Genomic DNA, 27,168 nt, shown 5'->3' on the forward strand with positions numbered 1-27,168 from the left:
GTTACCATTTTGTCTTGTAGAACAATGCTTCTGTCACTGTATATGCAACATCCTCATGAAGGCCATTTGCAACAATGGCCGCAACACATTTTTGTAAAAGAGCATCAGAACCCGGTGATGTACGCGGTAACGTGTTACTGAATACTGCAAATACCTTTAACGAGGCAGAAGTTGCGTCTAGCCGCAGACGTTTTTCTGATTTCCCTATACATTTCGATGTTTTTCAAGATGGTTTCTTTAGATCTGATACGGGCAGTTTATGTCACTGTTCTGGTCCAGCCCCAGTTTATGTTTCAACCCGAGTGATCTCCATGTCGATTGATGGAAGGAAAGTTAAAGTTGAGTATTCTGTTCCCTTTCTTCGCAGAACCAAAAAGGAAGCGACCTCTCCGTAATTGCACATTTGTGTAATTAAGACGTTGTATAATATTCCGTATCGTCTTCCTCCACACTGTTCACTGTAACACATTTGAATTCTTATTTCGACGCTATCTACGAAGTTTCGGAGACTTGAAGAGACGCCACTTATCTTATATTCCCTTTCTACGATTGCTGGTCTTTAGAGTGTGATAAGAGTTCCTGCGACGATACACTTTAAGATTCAACCGATCCCAGGCTAGGCCAGATTCAAGGCAATAGTTCAGCCCACCATTCCATTCGGGAGATTCCTGCATATCGGGAGAGGGTCTGTGATACGCCGTCGCTAAATATTGACTGTGAGGCCGACCAGAGTTGCCGTATCAGTCGAACAGAGGAGTCGGCGTCTGGGTTGAAATACTCTCCCAGGTTTTTCCAAACGGAAGCGAGTAGTTTCGGGGTAACCATGTGCCACCATCTGTTGATGTATGAATCATATCTGTATTTTGTGTCTCACGATAGCCGTTATTTGTTCGAATAACCAAACCACTTTACCTGCCAGCTTTAATTTTCGCAATCCTTCTTGCAAACAAGTAACAACGTGTTTACGTAGTCCTCGCTGTCTTGTTTACGACCGGAAACACAGCGCGGTTTGCTGAAATGTACTACAATGACGATTTAATTTTTCCCGATTTGTGTAGTTGTCGGTTGGCAGGAATTTTCTGTGTACTAAAGAGTACTGATATCAATCAAGGATTCCGCAAAGCTTTTCTTTTTGATCAGCATATGTGATCTTCATGACAAGGCTTTGGACGTAAACGAACTTCGTAGTTTGAAAACTTGTCTCCTTTATTCTATTTCCTCATGTAACAGTGGTCAGACTCATGAAAGTTAAAAACTTTAACGTGCTCTCTGGATATTCGAAGATCACTCCATGTTACAAATTAAGGGTCAATATGTGTTCGCTTTTAGCTTCATAATTCGGAAAGCTGAATTTCTCGGCATTTTGCACTATATCCTTCACCATCCTATAGAAAACATGTTCGTGCTGGTTTAATGTCTATGTTCCATGGACACCAACCTTTTCTATTCAGAGTTTTGTATCAACTGTTACAACTTTATGGAAAACATACCAATTTTCTCCATGTATTACAAGTACCCATTTCTAACTACCGCCAGGAGAACACATTTATACTACCGAAAATATGAAAGTTTAAAAGTTTAACAATTACCATACTGTATGATTTAAACAAATACACTGATATCCAAAATGTTTAATGCTCACACATTAACACAGTGTAACAAATACGCTCTTCCTACGTACCAAGTCTATGTTTCACTATAACGAACTTCTCCTTGTCTTATTAGAAGGTTAAAAACAGTCACTGACACACCACGACATCACTCTTACGATTCCTGAGACCACTCTAACACTACGACATTGCTGTGGACGTGTAAAAGCAGCTATGAATTAAAGTCCATGTGGGGTGGGTATATTTTGGGGGAAGAGACCAAACAGCGAGGTCATCGGTATCATCGGATTAGGGAAGGATGGGGAAGGAAGTCAGCCTTGCCCTGTCGAAGGAACTATCCTGTCATTTGCCTGAAGCAATTTGGGAAAATCACGGAATACCTACATCAAGATGGCTGGACGCGGGATTGAACCGACGTCCTCCCGAATTCGAGTCCAGTGTGCTAACCACTACGCCACCTCTCTCGGTAAAAGTCCATGTAGCAACATATATATAGACATATATCTACCCACACATGACGTCTCAAAAGTACACTGTAACAATTTACCATTCATATGCAGCAACAGCTGGGATACCGCGAGGATGATAATGTCTCCATTTAGAAACGAGCAAGATGCGGGATGTCTCCATCACGATCGACGCATAGTCCAGCCCAACACTGCCCTCGGGCGGATGCTACCCATACTCTGCACTGCATACGACACCAGCCACCGCATTTCCAGTCCCTCCTTCAGGTGATTCACATGTGAAGGATGAAGCCACCATCACTATGGGATCATTTTAACAGCATCGTGATCTGCGGGGGAGGGGAAGAGGTCCGTCCAAGTGTTACCAGTAGGCACGCACATACGCAAGCAGCAGAGTGGACATACAGCACTTTGATCCACAAACCGCGCTGGATGCCACACCGACCACCTGCCTTTTAGTGGATACTAGTACTGTTAAGAATGTTATATATAAAGCACTTAAAAATCCCACATCTAATTACAAAACGTATTTGAGAAGTTAGCAAAGTGCAGCCGACGATCTTCACATGTGATTCAGAGTATCTGGATAGAAACTAGTAATACTGCCTCTGTTGTACCACTAGAAATATAGGTTCTTCCCCTGTAGTGTGAGGTATTAACATTGCTTCAACCTGACGTATTGTTATCTGTAGCAAGACTTGTACTGTAATCAGTTTTGCATCCGCTGTAATCTATATTCCAATGTAAAGATGTCTGTGCCAGTGTGATTGTGCTAATGCACTGCTGCTGTCAGGGATGTTCTGGCTTCAATCACTGTCATGTGTCACAAACTATTTTATAATCCGTGCAACCGCAGCTGTTCAAGGGCATGATGTTAGGAAGACCCCGCTTACAGATGGTAAAATTGTTGTGTATTAAAATACGACCGGTTTCCCAGCTTCATTTTGTCTAGGAACGACGGGTATGCATATAATCTCTTAACGTTATTCATCTGAAGATGCTGCTTGAAGCCACGAAACAGGTTGTGTTTTTAACCATTTTACCGGCTGTAAGAGGAATTCTCGTAACATCATGACTGTCATGTGTATTCATCTTTCTTCATCATACGTAACGCGCAATATGTGTTACACAAGTGCTTATTACATAGTTCCTGTCACACATTATTTTCAGATACAGAGCAATTGTACCACTTTACCTTAGCACTGCGTACAAGTTGGCTAAACCTTTACTAATCTTCAGATGCACAATACAGTATACACAGTTGAGTCTATAGCAATTGATGCAAAAGCCTCGATTTTACAACTAGTGCTGCCGCCTCGCTTTTAATATGCAGCTAGTAACAGATTTTACTCCAGGTGCAACAGAATATATATATATTTGTTCGTCAGTCTTCTGAGTGGTATGATGCGGTCCACCACGAATTCCTCTCCTGTGCTAAGCTCTTCATCTCAGAGTAGCTATTGCAACCTACGTCATCAATTATTTCCTGGATGTATTTGAATCTCTGACTTCCTCTACAATTTTTGCCTTCTACAGCTCCCTCTAGTACAGTGGAGGTCATCCCCTCATGTCTTAACACATGTCCTATCATCTTCTCCCTTCTCCGTGTATAGTGTTTTCTACATATTCATTTCCTCTCAGAACATCCTCATTTTTTTACCTTACCAGTCCACCTAATTTTCAGCATTCGTCTGTAGTACCACATCTCAAATGCTACGATTATCTTCTGTTCCGGTTGCCCCACAGACCATGTCACTACCACACAATGCAGTGCACCAGACGTACATTCTCTGAACTTTCTTCCTCAAATTAAGTCCGATATTCGATGTTAGTAGACTTCTCTTGGCCATCAATCCTCTTTTTGCCATTGCTAGTCTGCTTTTGACGTCCTCTTTGCTCCGTCCGTCATTAGTTATTTTACTAGCTAGGTAGCAAAATTCCTTAACTTCATTTACTTCATGACTATCAATCCTGATGTTAAGTTTCTCGCTGTTCTAATTTCTGCTGTTTCGCATTACTTTTGTCTTTCTTCGATTTACTTTCAATCCACACTCTGCACTCATTAGACTGTTCATTCCGTTAAGTAGATCATGGAATTTTTCTTCACTTTCACTCAGGATAACAATGTCATCAGCGAATCGTATCATTGATTTCCTTTCACGTTGAATTTTTATTCCACTCCTGAAACTTTCTTTTATTTGCATCACTGTTTCCTCGATGTACAGATTGAACATAGGGGCGAAAGTGCACATCCCTTTCTTCCACCCTTTTTAATACGAGCACTTCGTTCTTGGTCGTCCACTCTAATTATTCACTCTTGGCCGTTGTACATATTGTAAATGACACGTCTCTTCCTATAGCTTACACCTACTTTTTCAGAATTTCGAACATCTTGCACCATTTTACATTGTCGAACGCTTTGTCCAGGTCGACAAATCCTATGAACGTGTCTTGATTTTTCTTTAGTCTTGCTTCCATTATTAACCGCAGCGTCATAATTGCCTCTCTCGTGCCAAACAGATCGTCATCTACCGCATCCTCAATTTTCTTTTCCATTCTGTGTATTATTCTTAGCAGTAACTTGGATGCATTAGCTGTTCAGCTGATTGTGCGAGTATTCTCACAATAGTCAGCTCCTGCCGTCTTCGGAATTGTGTGGATGATGCTTTTCCGAAAGTCAGGTAGTATGTCGCCAGACTCATACATTCTATACACCAACGTGAATAGTCGTTTTGGTGCCACTTCTCCTGCGATTTTAGAAATTCTGATGGATTGTTATATATACCTTCTGTCTTATTTGATCTTAAGTTCTCCAAAGCTCTTTTAAATTCTGATTCTAATACTGGATCCCCTAAATCGACTCCTTTTTCTTCTATCATATCAGCCAAACTTTCCCCCTCGCTGAGGCTTTCAGTGTATTCTTTCCAGCTATTCGCTCTCTCCTTTGCATTTAACAGTGGAATTCCCGTTGCACTCTTATAGTTATCATCCTTGCTTTTAATGTCATTGAAGGTTGTTTTGACTTTCCAGTATGCAGAGTCTGTCCTCCCGACAATCGTTTCTTTTTCGGTGTCTTCACATTTTTCCTGCAGACGTTTCGTCTTAGCTTCCCTGCACTTCCTATTATTTCATTCCGCAACGATTTGCATTTCTGCATTCCTGAGTTTTCCCGAACATTTTGTACTTTCTCCTTTCATCAACCAATTATAGTATATCTTCTGTTACCCATGGTTTTATTCGCAGTTATCTTCTTTGTACGTATGTATTTCTTCACAACTTGTGTGACGGCCCTTTTTAGAGATGCCCATACCTCTTCGACTGTACTGCCTACTGAGCTATTCCTTATTGCTGTATCTATAACCTTAGAGAACTTCCACCGTATCCCGTCATTCCTTAGTACTTCCTATCCCATCTCTTTACGTATGATTCTTCCTGACTAATGTCTTAAACTTCGGCATACTCTTCGTTACTACTGTATTGTGATCTGAGTCTATATCTTATACTGGGTACGCCTTACAATCCAGTATCTGATTTCGGAATCTTCGTCTGATCATGATGTAATCTAACTGAAATCTTCTCGTATCACCCGACCTTTTGCAAGTATACCTCCCCCTCTTGTGATTCCTGAACTGAGTATTCGCTATTGCTAGCTGACACTTGTACAGAACTAAATTAGTCTTTCTCCTCTCTCATTCATTCTTTATACTCCTTTCCCCTACAACTACATTTCACTCTCCCATGACTATTAAATTCTCATCTCCCTTTACGTACTGTGTTATCCTTTCAATATCCTCATACACTTTCTCTATCTCTTCATCATCAGCTTGTGACGTCGGCATGTATACCTGAACTATCGTTGTTGGAGTTGGTTTGCTGTCGATACTGATAAGAACAACCCTATCAGTGAACTTTTCACAGCAACACATCCCATTAATAACGAATTGCCGGCCGCGGTGGTCTAGCGGTTCTAGGCGCTCAGTCCGGAGCCGCGCGACTGCTACGGACGCCGGTTCGAATCCTGCCTCGGGCATGGATGTGTGTGATGTCCTTAGGTTAGTTAGGTTTAAGTAGTTCTAAGATCTAGGGGACTGATGACCATAGATGTTAAGTCCCATAGTGTTCAGAGCCATTTGAACCATAACGAATTCTACTCCCGTTATACCATTTCCTACTGCTGTTGATATTACCCTATATTCATCAGACCAGGAATCCTTGTCTTCTTTCCACTTCACTTCTCTGACCTCTACTGTATCTAGATTAATCCTTTGCATTTCCGTTTTCAGATTTTCTACTTTCCTTACTGCGTTCCAGCTTCTAACATTCCATCCCCGATTCGTAGAACGTTATCATATCGCTGATTATTCAATCTTTTTCTTATGGTAAACTCCCTCTTGGCAATCTCTTTCTGGAGATCCGAATGGGGGACTACTCTGGAATCTTTTGCCAATGGAGAGGTCATCATGACAGTTCTTGGATTACAGGCCAATGTCCTTTGGATACACATTACATGTCTCTAATGCAGTGGTTTCCATTTCCTTCTGCATCCTCATGCCGTTGGTCAATGCTAATTCTTCCGCCTTTAGGGGTAGTTTCCCACCCATAGGACGAGAGAGTGCCCTAAACCACTGTCCACTCCTCCGCCCTGTTTGACAAGGCCATTTTCAGAATGAGAGGTGACTGCTTTGCCGGAAGTCTTTGGCCCCTCAATGCTGAATATTAATAAAAATTTAAGCAGCAGCAGAATTCGAACCAAGGACGGAAGACGTTTAAATTAGGATTATAAGACGTTACATCTAGACAACGGTATTCCAAGTGTTGCGTCTCGTGTAGCCGAATTTTCTTTAATGAATATATGGAAAGTGATTTTTTATTGACTGGATGGCTTCTATATTACGCATCAGACCTCATTTTGTGTTTAGGGGACAGGGATAGATTATTGATGTGTTGGACTTTGCAGTGTTGGAGTACTGGCTGTTCTTCATGTTTTAACGCACATGTTAATGCATTTCGATTAAGTGAATTTCGAAAAACTCTTACTTGGGACGCTCCGTCGTATGTACACTACTGGACATTAAAATTGCTACACCACGAAGATGACGTGCTACAGACGCGAAATTTAGCCGACAGGAAGTAGATGCTATGATATGCAAATGATTAGCTTTTCAGAGCATTCACACAAGGTTGCTGCCGGTGGCGACACCTACAACGTGCTGACATGAGGAAAGTTTCCAACCGATTTCTCATACACAAACAGTAGTTGACCGGCGTTGCCTGGTGAAACGTTGTTGTGATGCCTCGTTAAGGAGCAGAAATGTGTACCATCACGTTATATTACTTAATCGTGTACATGAAGTGGTAAAGATGCCACTGTGCTTAAATTATGTGCAGTATTGTGCAACCGTATGTTTCTATATACATTTTGGTCAACTGCTATGTAGTACGCTCCTCTAAGGTAAAGTCGTAGAATTCTTCTGCAGATCAGTATTATGTTTTTTTATGCTCTCTGCAATTTTTTTTGTTTAACACGTACTGCACATTAGGTGTGTTGAGAAAAGGTGAACTATACACATCAGTGACAATACAGACCTGGCTGGCTAGCTATGTGCAGTGCCTACTACAGCGACATTGGCATAGCCATCCTTACTCGTCTAAATATAGTGTATCCAAAATATGAGGGTTTACTGTACAGGTGTCTTGTTACAGGAAAGAAATAAATCAGGGAAATGGAATCTTCACACACCACTCTCCCAAGGGAGAGCACATATTTCTAATCGCTACAATAATGGTAATAATGTAGTTGCTTTCAGATGGTTTTGATCAGCTCGTGTATGCATGATGTATTTTGAACAGATAGTGCCAGTTACAGTTTTGGAACTAGATACGGATTTGTTAAGTGTTTTATATATTAGTATTTCTTTCAAGACTACGGATCTCTTCCTCTTCAGGAACCTGCGTGGGTTGTAACGCAAATGTCTCTCTGTCTGCACTGCCGCTTGCTTATGGACGTACCGTTGGTAGCAGTTGGCCAGTCCCCCCTGCCATCTCTGCACTAGTAAAATCATCGTACGTTTCATCTCAGAGACATTGCCTGCGTCTCTCAAATGAGAATCGGCTGTGGGAGTGAAAGTGCGGTGCAGGGGTACTGGTGGTGGTGAAGAGTGACATTTGTAGCGCAGAGACAGGGTGGTCCAAGGCTGAAAACAGTGATAAGGCGGCCTTTGTGCAGACTCTGGAGGAGACATCCTGCATTTTACATGTTTTAAAATAAACACGTAATCGTGACCACGAAAATCTATTGATAGTGCAACAAGTGTAACAAATTGCTTACATTGTACTTTATCAATGTCTTGTGTGGTTTGATACATGTCTCTATAAATGTTTCTGCATGAACTTTCCGATGCTTGCACTCTTTCAAAATAATGTCATATTGTGGCACTTCTCTAAGGTATCCTGATATTAATGTCATAGAGACATTTTTTTATCTCTCTAAGGATGCAAGGACGAATTACTTACAGTGAAATGTAGACCTAGTTTATAGCAAGAGCGTATTTGTTGAGCTGAAGTAATTTTCAAACATTTAACTATTTACATATAATTTTGTTTTGATAATGCGCTGCAGTAATTGTTATACGTTGGACGTATTGGACGTCTTGTACTTATTTTAATCTATGTGTGTCTTCTTGAGAAGAGGTTAAATGTGGGTACTTGGAATAATGGGAGAAATACAACAAGATTTCAGCAAAGTTGCGACAAATTCCTATAAATCTGTATGTAGCAATGAAAGGTGGTCATATACTGGAGTGATAGCACAAAATGCCGTTGGGCACAATACTCTGCTGCAGACTGCAGAAAACAAAGTTGCAGATATTACTTGAAAGTCACACATAATCTGGATATGGTTTGACGTGGCTCTTGCGTTATACCTTACATTAATTCTGCCTGATCTGGCATTTATACATCATTCAATTGGCATAGAGGAGTAGAGGCAGAGGAGGGAGAGGCATTTTTAGTTATACACTATTGTAATTTACATAAATCTGAAAGCATGTCATAAATTATACTTTCATAAATATAAGAGCGCAAGTGCGGTCCTTGGAGAGAAATGACACCCATTTTGGGTTATAAATTTGGTAAATAAGATCAGGCTAAAAGCATTTGACCATAACTGTATTTTCCTGCCCCCTACTAAGATCACAAATGAACAGTATTTTACATTAAAGTCATTATTACGCCAGACTGTTTACGTGAAGTCGATTGGTCAAATGTCCGATTTCTTATCATCAGGAGAGCAATAAACCCTTTCACTTGAATGGTTACCATTCTAGTAACTTCTATTTCATAATAACGCACGCTTTAGTGGTTATTTTTTATTTGTTCCTCCTTAGCGTTTTGTTCTTTTTTTTTGTGGGATTGTGCTGGACATTAAACTGATAAGTATAAAAAAGTCTATTAGTAGCACCCTAGCTTTTAGAAATCTGGTAGCATGTTTCTTGCTGAAACATGTTGACAGATTTCTAAAAGATTGGGTGCAGCTAATAAACTCAACTCGTTTATTCAGCCGTTCTTAGTCGCAGGTATTAATGCCTCTTCATAGAAAATACTTTATCCGCTCCAGTTCTTGTCTTATTCAACCAATAACAATTATTTATCCGCAGCTCCACTGCATATTTCTATATGGGTTCAAGAAGCTGTCTTTCTCATCTAAATTTTTAAAATTGCCCCACAGTATTGTTTCCTGTTCGTCTTTGAATTTTTCGGATAATACTTGTTATTTCGTAAAACACGTTTCATGACATCTTTATTATCCCAGAAAGCTTTGTCAGTCACCGAGAGAACTTCCTGTAACTGAATACTTGTCATTTGCTTCCGTCGTATTAATTTCAAGAAGTCACATTAGTCTACGAGTTGATATTATTTCCATCACATTTTTAACGTGACTTCTTATTATTTTCCTGCCTAAATATCCTTAAAATTTTAGTATTTATACCCATATGCTCAAATATAATACTAAATTGTTTTGTCCGAGACAACCAAAAAGTACGACTGTGGTGTTTTAAGTAGCCATAGGTATCCCATCGTTATAACGTGGCTAAACTTTGTCGCATCCTACAATACAGGGAATAATGTCAATTCCATCTAAAGATAAAAAAGAAATGTACTAACACTTCCCAGAAAACGAAACACAACACTACAGCCTCACTTTCGTGCGTCGAAAAACCCACTAGGAATAGATAACTGATTGCTCTCGTCAAACACACAGTTATTTTATTTGAAACCGCATGCGTAGTCTTGTTCCTTCGCAATTCACACTGCCGTTGTGTGATATGTGCTGTCACTAGCGTCAGATTTTCGAACGAAATCTCCTCCGATAAAACCCGTTGTCGGAAAGGCCAACTACCCAACCTTGCCAAGCCTCTTTTTTCTTACAACGCTGCGTCAGGTTAGCTATCAATTCTGCATTGTAGCATGAGGGTGTATGGACCTACCGTATGCTGCATTGCAGACGTTTCCGAAATATAACTATTGCTAATGTAAGTATTCGGGCTTTTTGACTGTTGTCATTGAAGCTAAAATGTTCGAGGTTGTTAGACTTCATTATGTTAAATTTCTTCTACACAAACGATTGCACTCCCATTCCCTGATTCACCCCCCCCCCCATTCTTCAAGATGCTCTGGTGCTCAAGGGTATTATTGTATTATATTGTACTTTTGTTTATGTCCCTTCCGTATTTTCCACATTACCTCCAAAATAAACTGTTAATAATGTAAGTCTGAAGGCTTTTGTAATCATTGTCATTGTTGGCAAAATCTTTGAGGTTGTTAGGCTTCATCAGGTTCAATTTCTTCAATTTCTTCAATTTCTTCTCCCCCCTGCTGTGATTTTCTTCATGATCTTATGGTGCACAAAGTTGGCTCACCATGAACATCAAGAGATCCTGAAGAAGATGTAGGTTATGTGGTCGAAACGTCGATCGCTCAGAAGAAATATAACGGGATTTTTTCAGCCTAGAGTTATCTCTAATCAGTTGCTTGTATGAACTGCATTCATTGTCAGTTACGTATGGCTCACTTTATTAAACAAAGTGGCGTTGTGAGGAGACTGGCTACATTACAGCGCTTTTGGTCACACTGTTTTAGGCCCTCCCGACCAGCTGGAGATGTCGCCGCTGTTGGGCGTGCTGCTCGGCTTGGTGCTGGTGTTGGTGGTGGTGACGGCCGTGGTGGTGGGCACGCTGAGAGCGCGCTTCAAGCGGCATCCTCGCAGGGGCGCGGCCGACGGCGGCGCCGGGGGCGGCGGGGGCGGCGACGGCCGCAGGCGGCGCATTCCGCGGCCCGGCGACCTCGCCTTCAAAGAGAAGGCCGCCGCGCTGTTCGCGCCTGCGCGCCACGACCGGCACGACAAGGACGAGATCAACCCGGACGTCATACCCTCCAACTCCGGTGCGGGCGCCTGCCGCTCTAATGCTCATCGTGTATTCAGCTGCAGCTCACACAGTAGAATTTGGTCAATGCACGGAGACGCATCCTCTTCCTGACTTGTGGGCTAGTCCGTCACTTTGATCGGCAGTGCCGCCATCTCAATTACATCAGCCGTACAATTCCTTCCTCCAATAGCAGTAGCCACCTCAGTTGTTCCTATGAAACTGGATTTCGGCAATCTACTCAGACAATGAACGTGTTTACTTATTGAAATCTTGCCGGTACTGACTTGACTTCTTAGAATAATTACTTGTAGACACGTCACCTCTTAGCTTAAAAATTCTAAGAGCTAAATTTTCGTATCTGAGGTCCGTTCACAACGAAAACCCCCATTACAACATTTTCCTTTCCTCAGATTTTCCATCTTCACAGGTATGGAGACTGGATTTCAGCAATCTACTCAGACAGTGAACGTGTTTATTAAAAAACGTACGTCTGAAGGATTTTGTGACCATTGTCATATCAGTGCACACTCCGCCGCGGAGTCAAATATCTCATTCTGGAAACATCCCCCCGGCTTTGGCTAAGCCATGTATCCGCATTGTCCTTTCTTACAGGAGTACTAGTTCTGCAAGGTTCGCAGGAGAACTTTTTTGAAGTTTGGAAGGTAGGAGACGAGATTCTGGTAGAAGTAAAGATGTGAGGACGGGGCGTGAGTCGTGCTTGGGTAGCTCAGTTGGTAGTTGCACATCCCCGCGAAATGCAAAGGTCCCGAGTTCAAGTCTCGGTCCGGCACACACTTTTAATCTGCCAGGAAGTTTCGTATCAGCGCACGCTCCGCTGCAGAGTGAAAATCTCATTCTTCAGACGTGTTTATTTATTTAATTCTTGCCGGTACTGACTCGAAATCTTAGAATAATTACTTGCAGACACGCTACCTGTTCGAATGTGTGAAATTTATGGGACTTAAATGCTAAGGTCATCAGTCCCTAAACTTACACACTACTTAAACTAAATTATCTTAAGGACGAACACCCATGCCCGAGGGAGGACTCGAACCTCCGCCGGGACCAGCCGCACAGTCCATGACTGCAACGCCTTAGACCGCGCGGCACACGCTACCTTTTACCTTAAAAATTCTAAGAGATAAATGTTTTGTGTGTGAGGTCCGTTCGCAACGGAAGCCCCACCAAGTTATTATGAGCGCACCGTATCAGCTAAAGCTGTAACAAATCACAGGTATTTCTTTGCGTAGTAAACGAAAGTGCCATAATTTGACGCCCGTAAGGTATTTTGTCTATAATCTTTATGCTGTAAAACGTGGAGGCTCAAATATTCGTGTAGCGTTAGCCACGCGTGTTTATTGCACCTAATCTTAAAATTCACCAGTCGTCCAAAAACTCTGTTATATATGTGTACGTTCTCCACATCTGAACAGATAAACCCATTCTTATAAAAATGAAACAAAATGATGTTTTTATTTTCATCAAATATGCATTAACGTATTTCATTTAGCTACCTACATTTATTAGTGTGAAACTCAACTGGGCTAAAATGACGCACTCGGCCTCCGTGTGTCAAAATACCCCTACAATCATGGCTCATATGAAACTATTGTTCCTCTCTCGGGCTTTCCTTATGGCCAATAACACTTATATAATCCTGTGTTTTAATGTGCAGAGGTAGCCATAACAACAAAAACTTGTATTTTAACATAAATGGAAATGGTTTATTTCACATAATCTAGACATCAAATACTAGAAGAAATTAGGACCTAATACCCTCTTGCTTTTTGCACCGACGACTGGAAAGTACTGGTTCCTGCGTTCTACGTGCTTGTTTGTATTACTTAACACCAGGCAACAGCACATATGAGATAAGACGTCCGCCCCCGGTAGCTGAGTGGTCAGCGCGACAGACTGTCAATCCAAAGGGCCCGGGTTCGATTCCCGGCTGGGTCGGAGATTTTCTCCGCTCAGGGACTGAGTGTTGTGCTGTCCTAATTATCATCATTTCATCCCCATCGACGCGCAAGTCGCCGAAGTACGGCCGGCACGGTAGCTCAGCGTGTTCGGTCAGAGGGTTAGCTGCCCTCTGTAATAAAAAAAAAAAAAAAAAAAATTGAGTTAACCGATCAACAACGAACTTAAATGGATTTCTTACGACGTCCGCCCCGAGCAGATGCAACGAAAAAAATGAGATTCAGTCTGCTTTCGGCTGCGTTGGGGCGAGGACGTCCGCCGTGCGCGACCGTGAGCGCTTGCTTGTGTTTACTTTCGCGCGGCGCGAGTTGTATTTGTTCCACGTTCAGTGCGGCTATGGAACACACATGGCGCCACGATACGATCAAAATTACTTTTCAACCAGATCAGCGCGTCCTCGAGCCTATGAAATAGAACAGTTCATACGCGACGATCTACGTTTAGATCCGGCGACTGTCGTCGGAATACATTTTTCTATAACGGCGAGCGTGGTTTATGTGAAAATGACCAGTGAAGAGGTCTGCGCGACAGTTGTGTCTAAATACTCGAACTCACTCAGATTCAGACATTCTGACGGGCATATCGGTGCCGTGACGGTGGATCATGCAGGCATAGGCCTAAGGACTCTTCGGGTTTTGGAGCTCCCCTTCGAGGTCCCAGAGGAAGTTGTCAAGGACGCCTTCCGACCATATGGCAATGTTATCAGCCACGTTGCAGAAAAGTGGCAAACTTTCTCGACGTACAAGTTCTACAATGGTGTGCGCCAAATTAATTGAGCTCAAGAAACATGTGCCGTCCTATTTGAACATCGGTGGCTGTCGTGCAATCATCACGTACGACGGTCAAATGCGTACCTGTTCCGGATGTGGGCAGGAAGGCCATGTTCGATCGAGCTGCTTACAACGTAGAATTACGCAGACACCGGTTGGAGACTCTGCTTCCCCGACGTGGACGACAATCCTGCCCCTCACGTACGCTCAGACGACGATGCGCACCATAGATGAGGACGAAACGGGCGATCAGACACTTCCATCGACGTCAGAAGCACCAAGGAAGGAAGAGGAAGGACCCCCTATGCCAACCCATATGTCGCCCCCTCCACAGCAACAACAGCAGCAACAGTCCCACGGAATCCAGACTCAACATAACATTCAGAACGCGATGGACGTGGACGCGAACATTGTCCCGACCGCGGCTTTCCTAGCGGAAGGTGATACGACGCTTGATTGCCTCCCAGATTCGGATACGGATGTCCACGTTCGAAAGCAACATTCGCCTCGACGACGTAAGCGACGATTGCCTCCTCCACACGGCCGGTCAAGAAGGTGACATCTCATCAGACGGCATGGATAATGCGCCTGCTGAGGATCTAAGTGGTGTAGACGGTTCACTTGCCCATACTACGAGTGCCCAGTTACAACCTGCACCACAGAAGCAGCAGGTCGCGTCGGTGGATGGCGCTCCGTCTACCTCTACCAAAGACGACGTACGTGAGAGAGACTTGGGTGCCGATCAGCTACACAGCATCGTGTTGCACCCACTGAGATCGGACGATGTTGAGGAACTTCCAGGAGAGGGCACGGTGACAGAGGAGGGGGTGGCATTGGGGATGCCACTCCTAGTGTGAAAGACTCATAATTTGTAACGGGTTTGGTGGGTCCGGCATCTCTTGCGGTTATTTTTGATTGCCATGGCGTCTACCCTAGGTGAAGAGACTAGGCAGCACACGTTTCGCCTTGCCACCATCAATATCAATGCGATAAGGGCACCACACAAACTGACAGTGCTACAACGCATGCTCGATGCGGCGGACATCGACGTGGCCCTCTTACGAGAAGTATGTGTCGCTAGTTTCCTTGACTTCTACGGATATACCGCCCACATCTCCCACGCCTCTTCTACCGATTGTGGCGTGGCTATCCTGCTACGGGACGGCTTGGCGGCTACGGACGTACTGTACTTACCGAGTGCAAGAGCCATGGCAGTAACTGTCAACGGTGTCCGACTCATCAACGTATATGCCCCTTCAGGATCAGGGAGGCGGAGAGATCGGGCCCGCTTTTTTTCGGAAGACATTACGCGTCTATTTATGGGCCGCATAGACGATATCGTGATCGGAGGAGATTTCAACTGTACATTATCTCCGTCTGATCAGCAGCCACATCACGTCCCGTGTGCGGAATTGGAAATGCTAGTGCGTGACCTCCACCTGATCGATACGTGGCGCCATATCCAAGGCCCAGCTCCTGGTTACACCCATTATACAGATAATTCATCAAGTCGGTTGGACAGGATTTACGTCACAAGCACCCTTTCGACGGCGACGAGAGGAGCAGAGCTCTGGCCCACTGCATTCACCGACCACACAGCCTATATTTCCACCATTGCCCTCCCACCAGCACGTGTGTGGCGCAGTAGGCCCTCCTGGAAACTGAACGTCGCCCATCTGGACGAGCCGGCATGTAAAGGTGCTATCGAAGAGTCGTGGAACGCGTCCTTACAGCGTCGTGGTCGTTACCGATCGACCGTCAGTTGGTGGATTAAATGTGCGAAGCCTGCTCTTTGGCGCACCATCATGGCTTACGGCCGGGAAGCGGCGGCATCGAGGAGGAGCACGGAAAACTTTTATTACACCGTCCTACGGGAATGTCTTGCTATGGAGCCCTCACCTGACAGGCAGATCATAGTCAATCGCGCGAAAGCGCAGCTCGTCTCCTTAGCACGCCATCATTTACAAGGCGCTGCTATACGGTCGCGTGCTCCAGACATGATACAATAAGAATGGCCATCTATGCACCACGTGCTCCTAGATCGCAGGAGGCGCCGTAGGGCACTGGTAATCGGCATAATAACGGACGACGGACGACACGTGGCAGAACAAGCAGATATAGCAGAAGCCTTCTATGGGCACTACGCTCAACTTTATTCAGCAGTGCTCCCTGATATGGCGACGGTAGACACCGTTTCAGCACATGTCCACGGTACAGTTCCACCAGACATGGTACCGACTTTACTGGGAGAAGTGACAGAAGAGGAAGAGCTCGACGCCATTGGTAAAGGTGCTCCCCATAAATCACCAGAAATCGATGGATTACCATTAGAGTTCTATCGAGCATTTAAACAATTGTTGGTACCGTGTTGGGTTGAAATTTGTCAGGAATTTATGTCCCCGGATATACCGTTGCCTGCATCGTTCTTGGAAGGACTGATTGTCCCCATCAATAAGCCGAAGGGACGGAATCATGTCCGCGATTATCGCCCCTTAACGTTACTGAACAGCGACTTCAAGATCTTTTCGAGGCTGCTATCAGAACGTCTTCGCGCCACACTATTGCAAGTCCTGTCCAGCGATCAGATGTCCTTGGGGGGACCCAACAACATCAGAACTGCATTATGTCGTTACAGAGATCTCACCCCCCTGCACGGGTGAGACGTTTGCCGGCAGCCCTGGCGTCTATCGACTTTAGCCAGGCTTTTGACCATGTGGGCCACATTTTCCTCACGACCATTCTACGGCGCATGGAATACCCCGACCTTCTGCATGGGGCAACTTCTCGAGTTCTTGCTAATGGAAGACTGACGGCACCCTTGCCGATCCGCCGATCAGTACGACAGGGATGTCCATTATCAACATTGTTATTTGCATTGGCCTTAGGACCCTTGTTGTGTGGTCTCCGAGACAGGCTCACTGGGATACAGTTCGGCGGATGATTTGATGATCGTCATACGTGGAGCTGACGATATGGCCGCGGCGTTGGACTGGATTGCCACCTACGGTACGGCTTCTGGTAGCCAAATCAACGTCTGTCGCCTTGAGCATCGGGATTGGGCTACCGCAGGAACACATTGCCCCCTTAAGCTTCAGTGATACTGTCCGCTGCTTGGGCTTAGATTTCATGAACGACATGCGACGCGCGACGACGCTCAATCATCGACGCCTTCTTAACCAAATTAGGGCCGGAATTGCAAATCAGCGCTTGCGATCCCTCAACATCGTTCAGCGGTCGTATTATGCTAATGTATACCTTGCGTCCCGCATACCGCATGTCGCCCAAACGCTACCCATTCCGAAACCCTTGGCTCGTAGCATGATGGCAGTGCTGGGGTACTGGGTACTGGGGAACTTCGTCACCGCTGGTATGTTACTGAAGATCAGATACCTATCTCTTACCCTCCCCAAGGAAAAAGGTGGTCTCGGCCTAGTTAACGTCTATGATAGGGCCATTGCCCTCTATGTTAGCTCACATTTATGTCTGCTGCGCCGTTGTCCTACGAGCCTCACGAGTCTGCTTCTGACGGCGCTACGACCTGCTTCACTAAGAGCGCCGGTGCCACTACAGGACATCCCAGCTCCCTCTATTATATAGGACGTTTCTATTTAGAACAAAGTTATTGCAGTGTGGCGCTCACGACACTACAAATGGCCACAACTCGACGCCTATATCATGACATGCTGTAACGCTGCCCCATAAATGTGGTCGAACTAAAATATCCTGACATACGGCGGCGCGTGGTGTGGAAGACTGTACACGATGCCATGCTTGATTTCGATGTTGTTTCCCAATGGTACGTAGTCGTTAATGGGAAGATGGTGACCCAAGAACGTCTCTACAATATCCACATGGCCGAATCTCCCAATTGTGTGGATTGTAATACAGTAGATTCTGACGAGCACCACCTCAGCTGTGGAGAGGCGGAACCGGTTTGGCACCTAGTGCGGCAGATGCTGGCTTATCTCTTGCGCGTTAGGCCGGAGCATATATCTGAACGCACGTTGTTTCCGGATGAGACATTTTACCCCAAGACTCGAACAAACTCCGTCACCTGGATACGTGGACATGCGGTCCATTACCTCTGTCGTGACGGACACAAGAATTTCCTTGACTTCTGGCTCTATTTGCATGAAAACATCATGGTATTTCCGGGCATACCAGATATCGACAGTGCTTCGCAAACTAGCTATGGAGTGCCTTTCACAGCCCGCCGTGCAGCTGGAATGTTCCAGGCAGTGGCAGATGAGGTCAGAACGAACTACAAACGAGCATTTATTGAACAATATTTATCAATGGGCGCAGTCGCTGGGAAGCCTAACTACGACGTGGTAGCTTTCTTTTCATGTTATTTACGTTTCATATCTTCGATGGTGTCTTGATTCTGTTTTAGTTTTCCAGGCTTGATTAACTATGACTGTTCGCACATTGATATCTATATAAATAAAAAAGATTTTAAAAAAAGTGGGCAGGAGACCTGCGTTCGAATCCAGATAAATACACAAGAACAAAATAAGAACAAAATGAACAACAAATAAAATATAATAAAGTATTATACCCTTTCCTTTCTCCTTTTATTTTTATAAAAAGTTCAGAGGCATATTTCATTTTTGTTCGTTGGCGGAACCTGAAGTGGTGCCGAACGGACGTCCTAGTTAGCTTCAGGATGAAAGTGGCGGTGGCACTAGCTTTGTTTTTGTTTTTAGGCTAGATAGGTTTTTGGGGGTAGTATGGGTGATAGGGGCCAGTGCCTGAGGTTGACGAGGTAATTTTCTTTCTTTACATAAAAAAATGGTTTGTATGATTCATGTTATATCACGACAAAAAATTTTATTTTCTGTTTATATAAAAAAAATGGTTAAGGCGTATTAAAAAAAGAAACAAAAAAAGGAAAAAAAGAAAAAAAAGTGGCGTGAAATCGAAAGACTTGCACCAGGCCAACGGTCTACCCGACGGGAGGCCCACGACATTTCATTTCATCAGATGAGACTAAATCTCTTAGTTAAAGATACACTGACGTGCGTCATTTTACCCGCTGCGCGAAATTCCCCCACTTTCCCCTAATAGGCACTCCACGAGACTCGACGTACAGGGTGAGCAAAATAAACTGAATTATTTCATGAACCTTACAATAGGAAACCCATCTTACTTTTGTCCGCAGCTCGTGGTCGTGCGGTAGCATTCTCGCTTCCCACGCCCGGGTTCCCGGGTTCGATTCCCGGCGGGGTCAGGGATTTTCTCTGCCTCGTGATGACTGGGTGTTGTGTGATGTCCTTAGGTTAGTTAGGTTTAAGTAGTTCTAAGTTATAGGGGACTGATGACCGTAGATGTTAAGTACCATAGTGCTCAGAGCCATTTGAACCATCTTACTTTATCTACAACCGGGATGGGCGAAGTAAGTTTGATGAACTTTCCTATGAGGTACGAAATATCGGTAGGTCGATTAGCATTTTGTACAAACTGTATAAAAGTGGAAACCGAAACATAAGGAGCACCGAGGAATCTAATAGCTACATTTATAATAAATGGGAACATGTGAAGGCAGTACCTGAATCTAATTTTAAAACTGTACTTCAAGGGAAACTCCACATGGCAGCCCACTCAGAAAAGGTAGTAAGATGGCCCAGTGAACGCCATGACAGCTGAAGTATGACAACTGCCAAGACTACAGATGGAGTACAGGCAAGTCAATGACCCGACCGAAAGATCATAATTTTGTGGGAAAAAGGGCACTAGGGAAGTTTCAACCGGGATCTCCCGGTTTTGCAGTTCACCGTCGTGACCAAACAAGCATGACACTGTGGTCCTTGCTATTCACTAATTGTTGTACATCTAGAGCTGAAAGCATTCACTGGTTCTATTTTGCATCTTTTTACACAAATCAATACTCCTCCTTCCCATTTTCGTATTTGATCTGTGTTCAGTTTTGACGGTCTGTCCACTGGGCAATTTTACCATTAAATCTGACTGGGGTGCGATGGGAGCTCCCTTGTTAGAAGTGAACACGGATCAAGTATGAAAACAGGAAGAAGGTATACTGAACTGAGAAAAACGAAGCAAGATAGAAACAATGAACGGTCCAAGTTAAAGTTATGCAACAGAGCGAATTTGAACAGTCAAGGCGTTGTGGTTATGTAGACACGCAGTTGGACAGCGGACGGGGAGCTCCGTGTTCAAATCTCCCTCGTGTTTTTGTGCTACACAAATACCACTTGTTATGACTCTTGCGATACGTTTCGGAAATTTTGACTCTTGAATTCCTTTGTTGTAAGTCAGTTCACACCCGTTTATATGTTCCTTTCATTTCTGTGAGAGGTCTATATGGCATCTCACCTGCTCTCGCTATTCATAAGATTTACTTGCGGCTGTGATACATTGTTGCCACATGACTCACAATCTGTAACCGTATATAGTATGACAACTGACAAGACTACAGAAGGAGTAGAGGCAAGTCATTAAACGAACCAAAGGTTCATAATTTTGTGGAAAATAAGCCCACTAGGGAAGTTTCAACCTGGATCTCCCAGTTTGGAGTTGAACGTCGTGACCAAACAAGCACGACGCCGTGGTCCTTGCAATTCACTCATTGTTGCACACCTAGAGCTTGGATCGTTCACTGTTTCTATTTTGCGCCTTTTTATACAACTGAATACACGTCCTTTCCATTTTCGTACTTGTCTGTGTTCAGTTTTTGACCGGCTGTCCACTGGGTAATTTTACCATCAAATGTGAAGGGGGTGCCACGGGGAGGTTCCCTTTTGAGAGGTCACAATATGAACCCAAATGGCCATGAATCTTTGTTATCAGTCTTTTCGTTAGAACATTTCCGAGACTGAAACTTCCTGGCATATTAAAACTGTGTGCCCGACCGAGACTCGAACTCGGGATCTTTGCCTTTCGCGGGCAAGTGCTCTACCATCTGAGCTACCGAAGCACGATTCACGCCCGGTCCTCACAGCTCTACCTCTGCCAGTATATCATCTCCTACCTTCCAAACTTTACAGAAGCTCTCCTGCGAACCTTGCAGAACTAGCACTCCTGAAAGAAACGATACTGCGGAGACATGGCTTAGCCAACTAGCACTCCTGAAAGAAAGGATACTGCGGAGACATGGCTTAGCCACAGCCTACCTTTGTCGTCTGAACACTGCCAGTGAGCATCTCATCCACCATTAGAAATATAAATGTCCATGTCCAAATAAATATGTGTTGCCAACTTGAATGTTGAAACGGGTATGAAACTGCTTCTATATTATTATTTACTAATTGCAAAATTTTGTATCTTAATGCCGGACTGCCATATGTAGATTGATCCTGAAGTGATTTATGTATGTGCGGCGCTTTGAGGTGAACTACAGGTCGGTAGATAAACGTGTGCGGTTGTTACAGTGGCGGAGACGGCGCAGGACTCGTGCGCTCAGACGCCTGCAGCGGACGCCGAGACGGAGGAGGCGGGGCTGTTGCCCGCAACACCGGCTCAACCGCCGCCCCCTGGTGGCCCCGTCGCTCACGCCGCCCTCGTTGCAGAGCAGCGGATGCAACTTACTTCGAACGGACAGCCGCCTCCCACGAGAAGGGACGTTTGGGACTGTCAAGTAAGTCCACTCACGAGATAACTCGTCTATTTTTAGGGTTGGTCCTATACCAATATACAGACTGCTGCCAAGTGCACAAACAACTATTAACTATGTAAATTTTTTTTCTTTTTTGTCATCACTCTTCTGATCGGTTGCATTTGGCCCTCCACGAATCCTTTCCCCTGCCAAACTTTTCATCTCACAGCAGCACTTTCAAACTACATCTTAATTTATTTTCTCGATGTATACAACTCTCTATCTTCCTCTACAGTTTTTACCATCTACATCATGCTCTAGTACCAAGGAAGTCATTCCTTGATGTCTTAACATATGTGCTATCATCCATTTCGTGATTATTTTTAGTGTTTTCATACATTCTTACCTTCTAGATTCTACGGAGAACCTTCTCATTTCCTACTTTATCAGCCCACTTAATTTTCAACATGCTTCTTTACGGAAACGTCTCAACAGCGTCGAATCTCCTCTTTTCAGTTTTTCCGTAGTCCATGTCTCATTACCATACAATGTTGTGCTCCAAAAGTACGTTCTCAAAGATTTCTTCCTCGAATTAAGACCTATGTTTGATATTAGCAGGATTCTCTCGGCCAGGAACGCCTTCTTTACTAGTGCTAGCCCGCTTTTTGTGTCCTCTTTGCTCCTTCCGTCATTGGTTATTTTGCTGTCTTGCAACGCGAATATAATGTTCTTCTCAGCAACTGTAATGTATTATCTCTTAATATGACTGTATGATCACTTCCGCACTTGTCACTCTTGCTGTCTTCCAAATTATGCGGATGATGTTTTCCGAAAGACGGATGGTATATCACGAGACACATTAATTCTACACTCCAACGTGAATAGCTGTCTTTTGCCACTTCCACCAAATATTTTAGAAATTCTAATGGAGTGTTGTCTATCTCTTGTACTTTATTTGATCTTCAATCGCCTAGAGCTGTTTTAAATTCTGATTCTAATACTGATTCCCGATCTCTTCCTGTCGACTCCTGTTTATTTTGTTGTCACGTCATCAGACAAGTCCACCCCCTAATAGAGGCCTTCAGTGTAGTCCTTCCACCTCTACGATGTCTCCTCTGCGTTTAACAGTGAAATTCGTATTGCACTCTTTACGTTAATGCCCATGCGTTTAACTTCATTGGAGGATGTTTTAACGAATCTCTTCCGTATTTTGAGTCGATCCTTTCAACAGTCGTCCCTTTTTGGAGTTCTTCATGTTTTTCATGTATCCATTTTGCATTCGGTTTCCTGTATTTCATTCCTAAGGGACGTATATTTTCCTGAGTTTCTCTGAACATTTTTGTACGTCCTTCTTCCAACAGTTAAAATTACGCAAATAATGTACAGCACATAGTTGAAGCCGATGTGTTACATTGTTGATTTTAACCTGTTTCGCCTGTAAAATACTAGCATCCTCAGATATACACTCCTGGAAATGGAAAAAAGAACACATTGACACCGGTGTGTCAGACCCACCATACTTGCTCCGGACACTGCGAGAGGGCTGTACAAGCAATGATCACACGCACGGCACAGCGGACACACCAGGAACCGCGGTGTTGGCCGTCGAATGGCGCTAGCTGCGCAGCATTTGTGCACCGCCGCCGTCAGTGTCAGCCAGTTTGCCGTGGCATACGGAGCTCCATCGCAGTCTTTAACACTGGTAGCATGCCGCGACAGCGTGAACGTGAACCGTATGTGCAGTTGACGGACTTTGAGCGAGGGCGTATAGTGGGCATGCGGGAGGCCGGGTGGACGTACCGCCGAATTGCTCAACACGTGGGGCGTGAGGTCTCCACAGTACATCGATGTTGTCGCCAGTGGTCGGTGGAAGGTGCACGTGCCCGTCGACCTGGGACTGGACCGCAGCGACGCACGGATGCACGCCAAGACCGTAGGATCCTACGCAGTGCCGTAGGGGACCGCACCGCCACTTCCCAGCAAATTAGGGACACTGTTGCTCCTGGGGTATCGGCGAGGACCATTCGCAACCGTCTCCATGAAGCTGGGCTACGGTCCCGCACACCGTTAGGCCGTCTTCCGCTCACGCCCCAACATCGTGCAGCCCGCCTCCAGTGGTGTCGCGACAGGCGTGAATGGAGGGACGAATGGAGACGTGTCGTCTTCAGCGATGAGAGTCGCTTCTGCCTTGGTGCCAATGATGGTCGTATGCGTGTTTGGCGCCATGCAGGTGAGCGCCACAATCAGGACTGCATACGACCGAGGCACACAGGGCCAACACCCGGCATCATGGTGTGGGGAGCGATCTCCTACACTGGCCGTACACCACTGGTGATCGTCGAGGGGACACTGAATAGTGCACGGTACATCCAAACCGTCATCGAACCCATCGTTCTACCATTCCTAGACCGGCAAGGGAACTTGCTGTTCCAACAGGACAATGCACGTCCGCATGTATCCCGTGCCACCCAACGTGCTCTAGAAGGTGTAAGTCAACTACCCTGGCCAGCAAGATCTCCGGATCTGTCCCCCATTGAGCATGTTTGGGACTGGATGAAGCGTCGTCTCACGCGGTCTGCACGTCCAGCACGAACGCTGGTCCAACTGAGGCGCCAGGTGGAAATGGCATGGCAAGCCGTTCCACAGGACTACATCCAGCATCTCTACGATCGTCTCCATGGGGGAATAGCAGCCGGCATTCTGCGAAAGGTGGATATACACTGTACTAGTGCCGACATTGTGCATGCTGTGTTGCCTGTGTCTATGTGCCTGTGGTTCTGTCAGTGTGATCATGTGATGTATCTGACCCCAGGAATGTGTCAATAAAGTTTCCCCTTCCTGGGACAATGAATTCACGGTGTTCTTATTTCAATTTCCAGGAGTGTATTTCCCTAGTGCCAACCCATTACAAATTAAATGCTTTTGTATATTCATCGTTTCGTATTGAAACTCTTGCAGTATCCGTGTTTGCATACAAAAATTGGTGGGTTTCAGTCCCGCCTGTTCAGCATTGTTGTGCCATCGTCAGTGCGTACACAGTTATCAGTTCTTAATTTTTTCTCCTTCCATTTAAGAAATGAACAAAGAGTACTCACCAACGATTGCATGAAGTGACTGATAAGGATTCGGGTTTATATCAAGAGAAGTTGTCTGTATAGCAGGGGGAAGTCCAGTAATAAAAGATTTCAGTTCGAACTGGACTGGCACTAGAGCGGTGAATACCTGTTCTCGTATCTGATAAACGAAACAGAGCAAAATAAATTCAATAATTCACGACATGCGGTTATGTTCGCTAGTTAATTACAACGGTCCCTGTGTCCCCTGTAAGCGATTCCTCAGTTAGATAGAATTTGTGCTAGTTTGTGGGTACTTGACAGTAAGTCAAATCCCTGCTCCAAGATACCATAGCACGCCGCCAGTGGAGAAGTGAAGGCCTCTTATAATGTGGAGATGAGCTGCCACATTTAGTCTTGCCTGCTCTAACAGCGTCCTATGATACTTTGGCGCGTGGAGTCGAACGTGTTCCAAGACTGCTGACATACCTGTACAACCGCAATGAAAATAAAATTTTATCATATCAGTTCAATTTTTCGAGGCGACGATTACAACTTATGACTAATCCTAGTGAAAGTGATGACACAACAACTGCACTCACTGTTGTGGATCAGAGGTCGAAGGTGTCATAATAAATGTCACATGAACGAGTACTATTTAATTACAGATGAAGTAAAAACTAATTTCGATTTTTATTTTTGTGTGTATCATTCTCTGTGCTAAATCTACAGAGCATGAACAAACTTGTTATACCAACTTATTTATTATGGAAACTATAATAAATCAGGAAGAGTAACGTACTCTTAAAAAAGAAAAAAAAATTAGGACCCCTTATAACTAATAATTCCTATTATCAGATTGCCCTTCGCCTCTGTACCACTGCAACTATTCCACTTCAAAGTCGGCTGTTTGCAGCTGGTATATGGCGTACCACGACGGAAGCGACATAGCACAATCGTTTTGTGGAACAGAGGTGGTCGAGGATGGTTCTGGAGGAAGGGTATTTCCCCGGGATCGCCAGGAAATAGTTAGTTGATCGTAGCGCCCTCTTCCTCTGTTAGTGGTTGATGGCCTCTGATGGACGTGGGCCGCACCTACGTTTTTGTAGTCAACTGTGGTACTTGGTTGTGCACACTATTTCGTCGGGAAGACTTCTCAGCAGATTCGGCAACCCGCATCGCAGGTCTGTCTGCTGTGTTGCCACTGCAGTAGGCGTCTGTTGTGACTGCAGTAGTCCTCTCCACCACTCATCGCAGGGGCGAGGCGAAGGCACATCTGGACATTGGTCTCAGGTTGCGCTGGTGGAACGGAATCACAGGGGTGGCGGAATTGCCGATGGTGTGGGGCACCACATTAACATCCATAGGCGAGGGACTCGTCCACAGGGACTCTGCGAAATCTGGTGTTGGCGGTAGCAGCGCGGCGGCGATGATGGCTGCGACGTCGGCTGCTGCGATGGCAGCGGCGGCGATGGTGGCAACTTCGACGGCGGTGGTGAAGGGACGTCCGATGAGCCTCCGTCCTCCCGGAAGACCCCAGACCAAAGGTGCAGCTCCAGAGACAATGGCAGTGCCGGGCCCGGCCTACGATAGTCGAAATGCTTCCGACAGAGGGAACCATCATTGAGGACTACAATTGCCATGGTGCAGCCGAGAATTGTGGAGACGTTGGCAGGAACCCTGCAGGGGCGGTCCTTGGGTAATACCAACGCCCAGACAAGATCCTGCAGAGAGAACTGCAGCTGGGCCGAGACAGGAGCAGCCGGATGAGAGGAAGCGGGAAAGAGGAGAGACCAGGTTGTCCGATGAGGGTGGCTGTGCAGCTTCTCCACCTTAAAGTACCCTGCGGGACCACAAGAACAATAAGTAGACAGAGACAGGAAGAGGTTGAGGGCAGCTGCCTGGGAGTGAGGCTGACACAGTTTGGCCATTTCCGATTCAAATGGGCAGACTAAATATTCAGCCAAGCCATTGGATGGGATGGAACAGGACAGAATAGGCTGTAACCGCGCGACCACTACGGTCGCAGGTTCGAATACTGCCTCAGGCATGGATGTATGTGATGTCCTTAGGTTAGTTAGGTTTAAGTAGTTCTAAGTTCTAGGGGGCTGATGACCTCAGATGTTAAGTCCCATAGTGCTCAGAGCCAGTTGAACCATTTGAAGCATGGTATGGAGGAGCTGTATGTCTGACATAGCACAGAAAGATGTAAATTATGCCAATGTGAACGGCAGGTTGTTGTCCATCACAATCGCCTGTGGTAGACCCTCATGGCATATATATGAGAGACGGCTCAAATATTGTGAGCAGTGGT

The 27,168-nt window shown here is 45.0% G+C and overlaps 1 protein-coding gene across 1 annotated transcript in view; it reads left to right on the forward strand.

The window, feature by feature from the left end:
- LOC126188758 (nephrin-like) overlaps positions 1–27,168 on the forward strand; it is a 645,061-nt gene that overhangs the window by 609,834 nt on the left and 8,059 nt on the right. The window contains exons 13-15 of the mRNA XM_049930368.1: positions 11,216–11,330; positions 11,394–11,518; positions 21,638–21,843. Of these exons, the coding sequence (XP_049786325.1) occupies positions 11,216–11,330; positions 11,394–11,518; positions 21,638–21,843 (446 nt within the window). The remainder of the gene's footprint in view (positions 1–11,215; positions 11,331–11,393; positions 11,519–21,637; positions 21,844–27,168) is intronic.

This window comes from Schistocerca cancellata, chromosome 5 (genome assembly GCF_023864275.1).
Source record: "Schistocerca cancellata isolate TAMUIC-IGC-003103 chromosome 5, iqSchCanc2.1, whole genome shotgun sequence".
Classification (NCBI taxonomy): domain Eukaryota; kingdom Metazoa; phylum Arthropoda; class Insecta; order Orthoptera; family Acrididae; genus Schistocerca; species Schistocerca cancellata.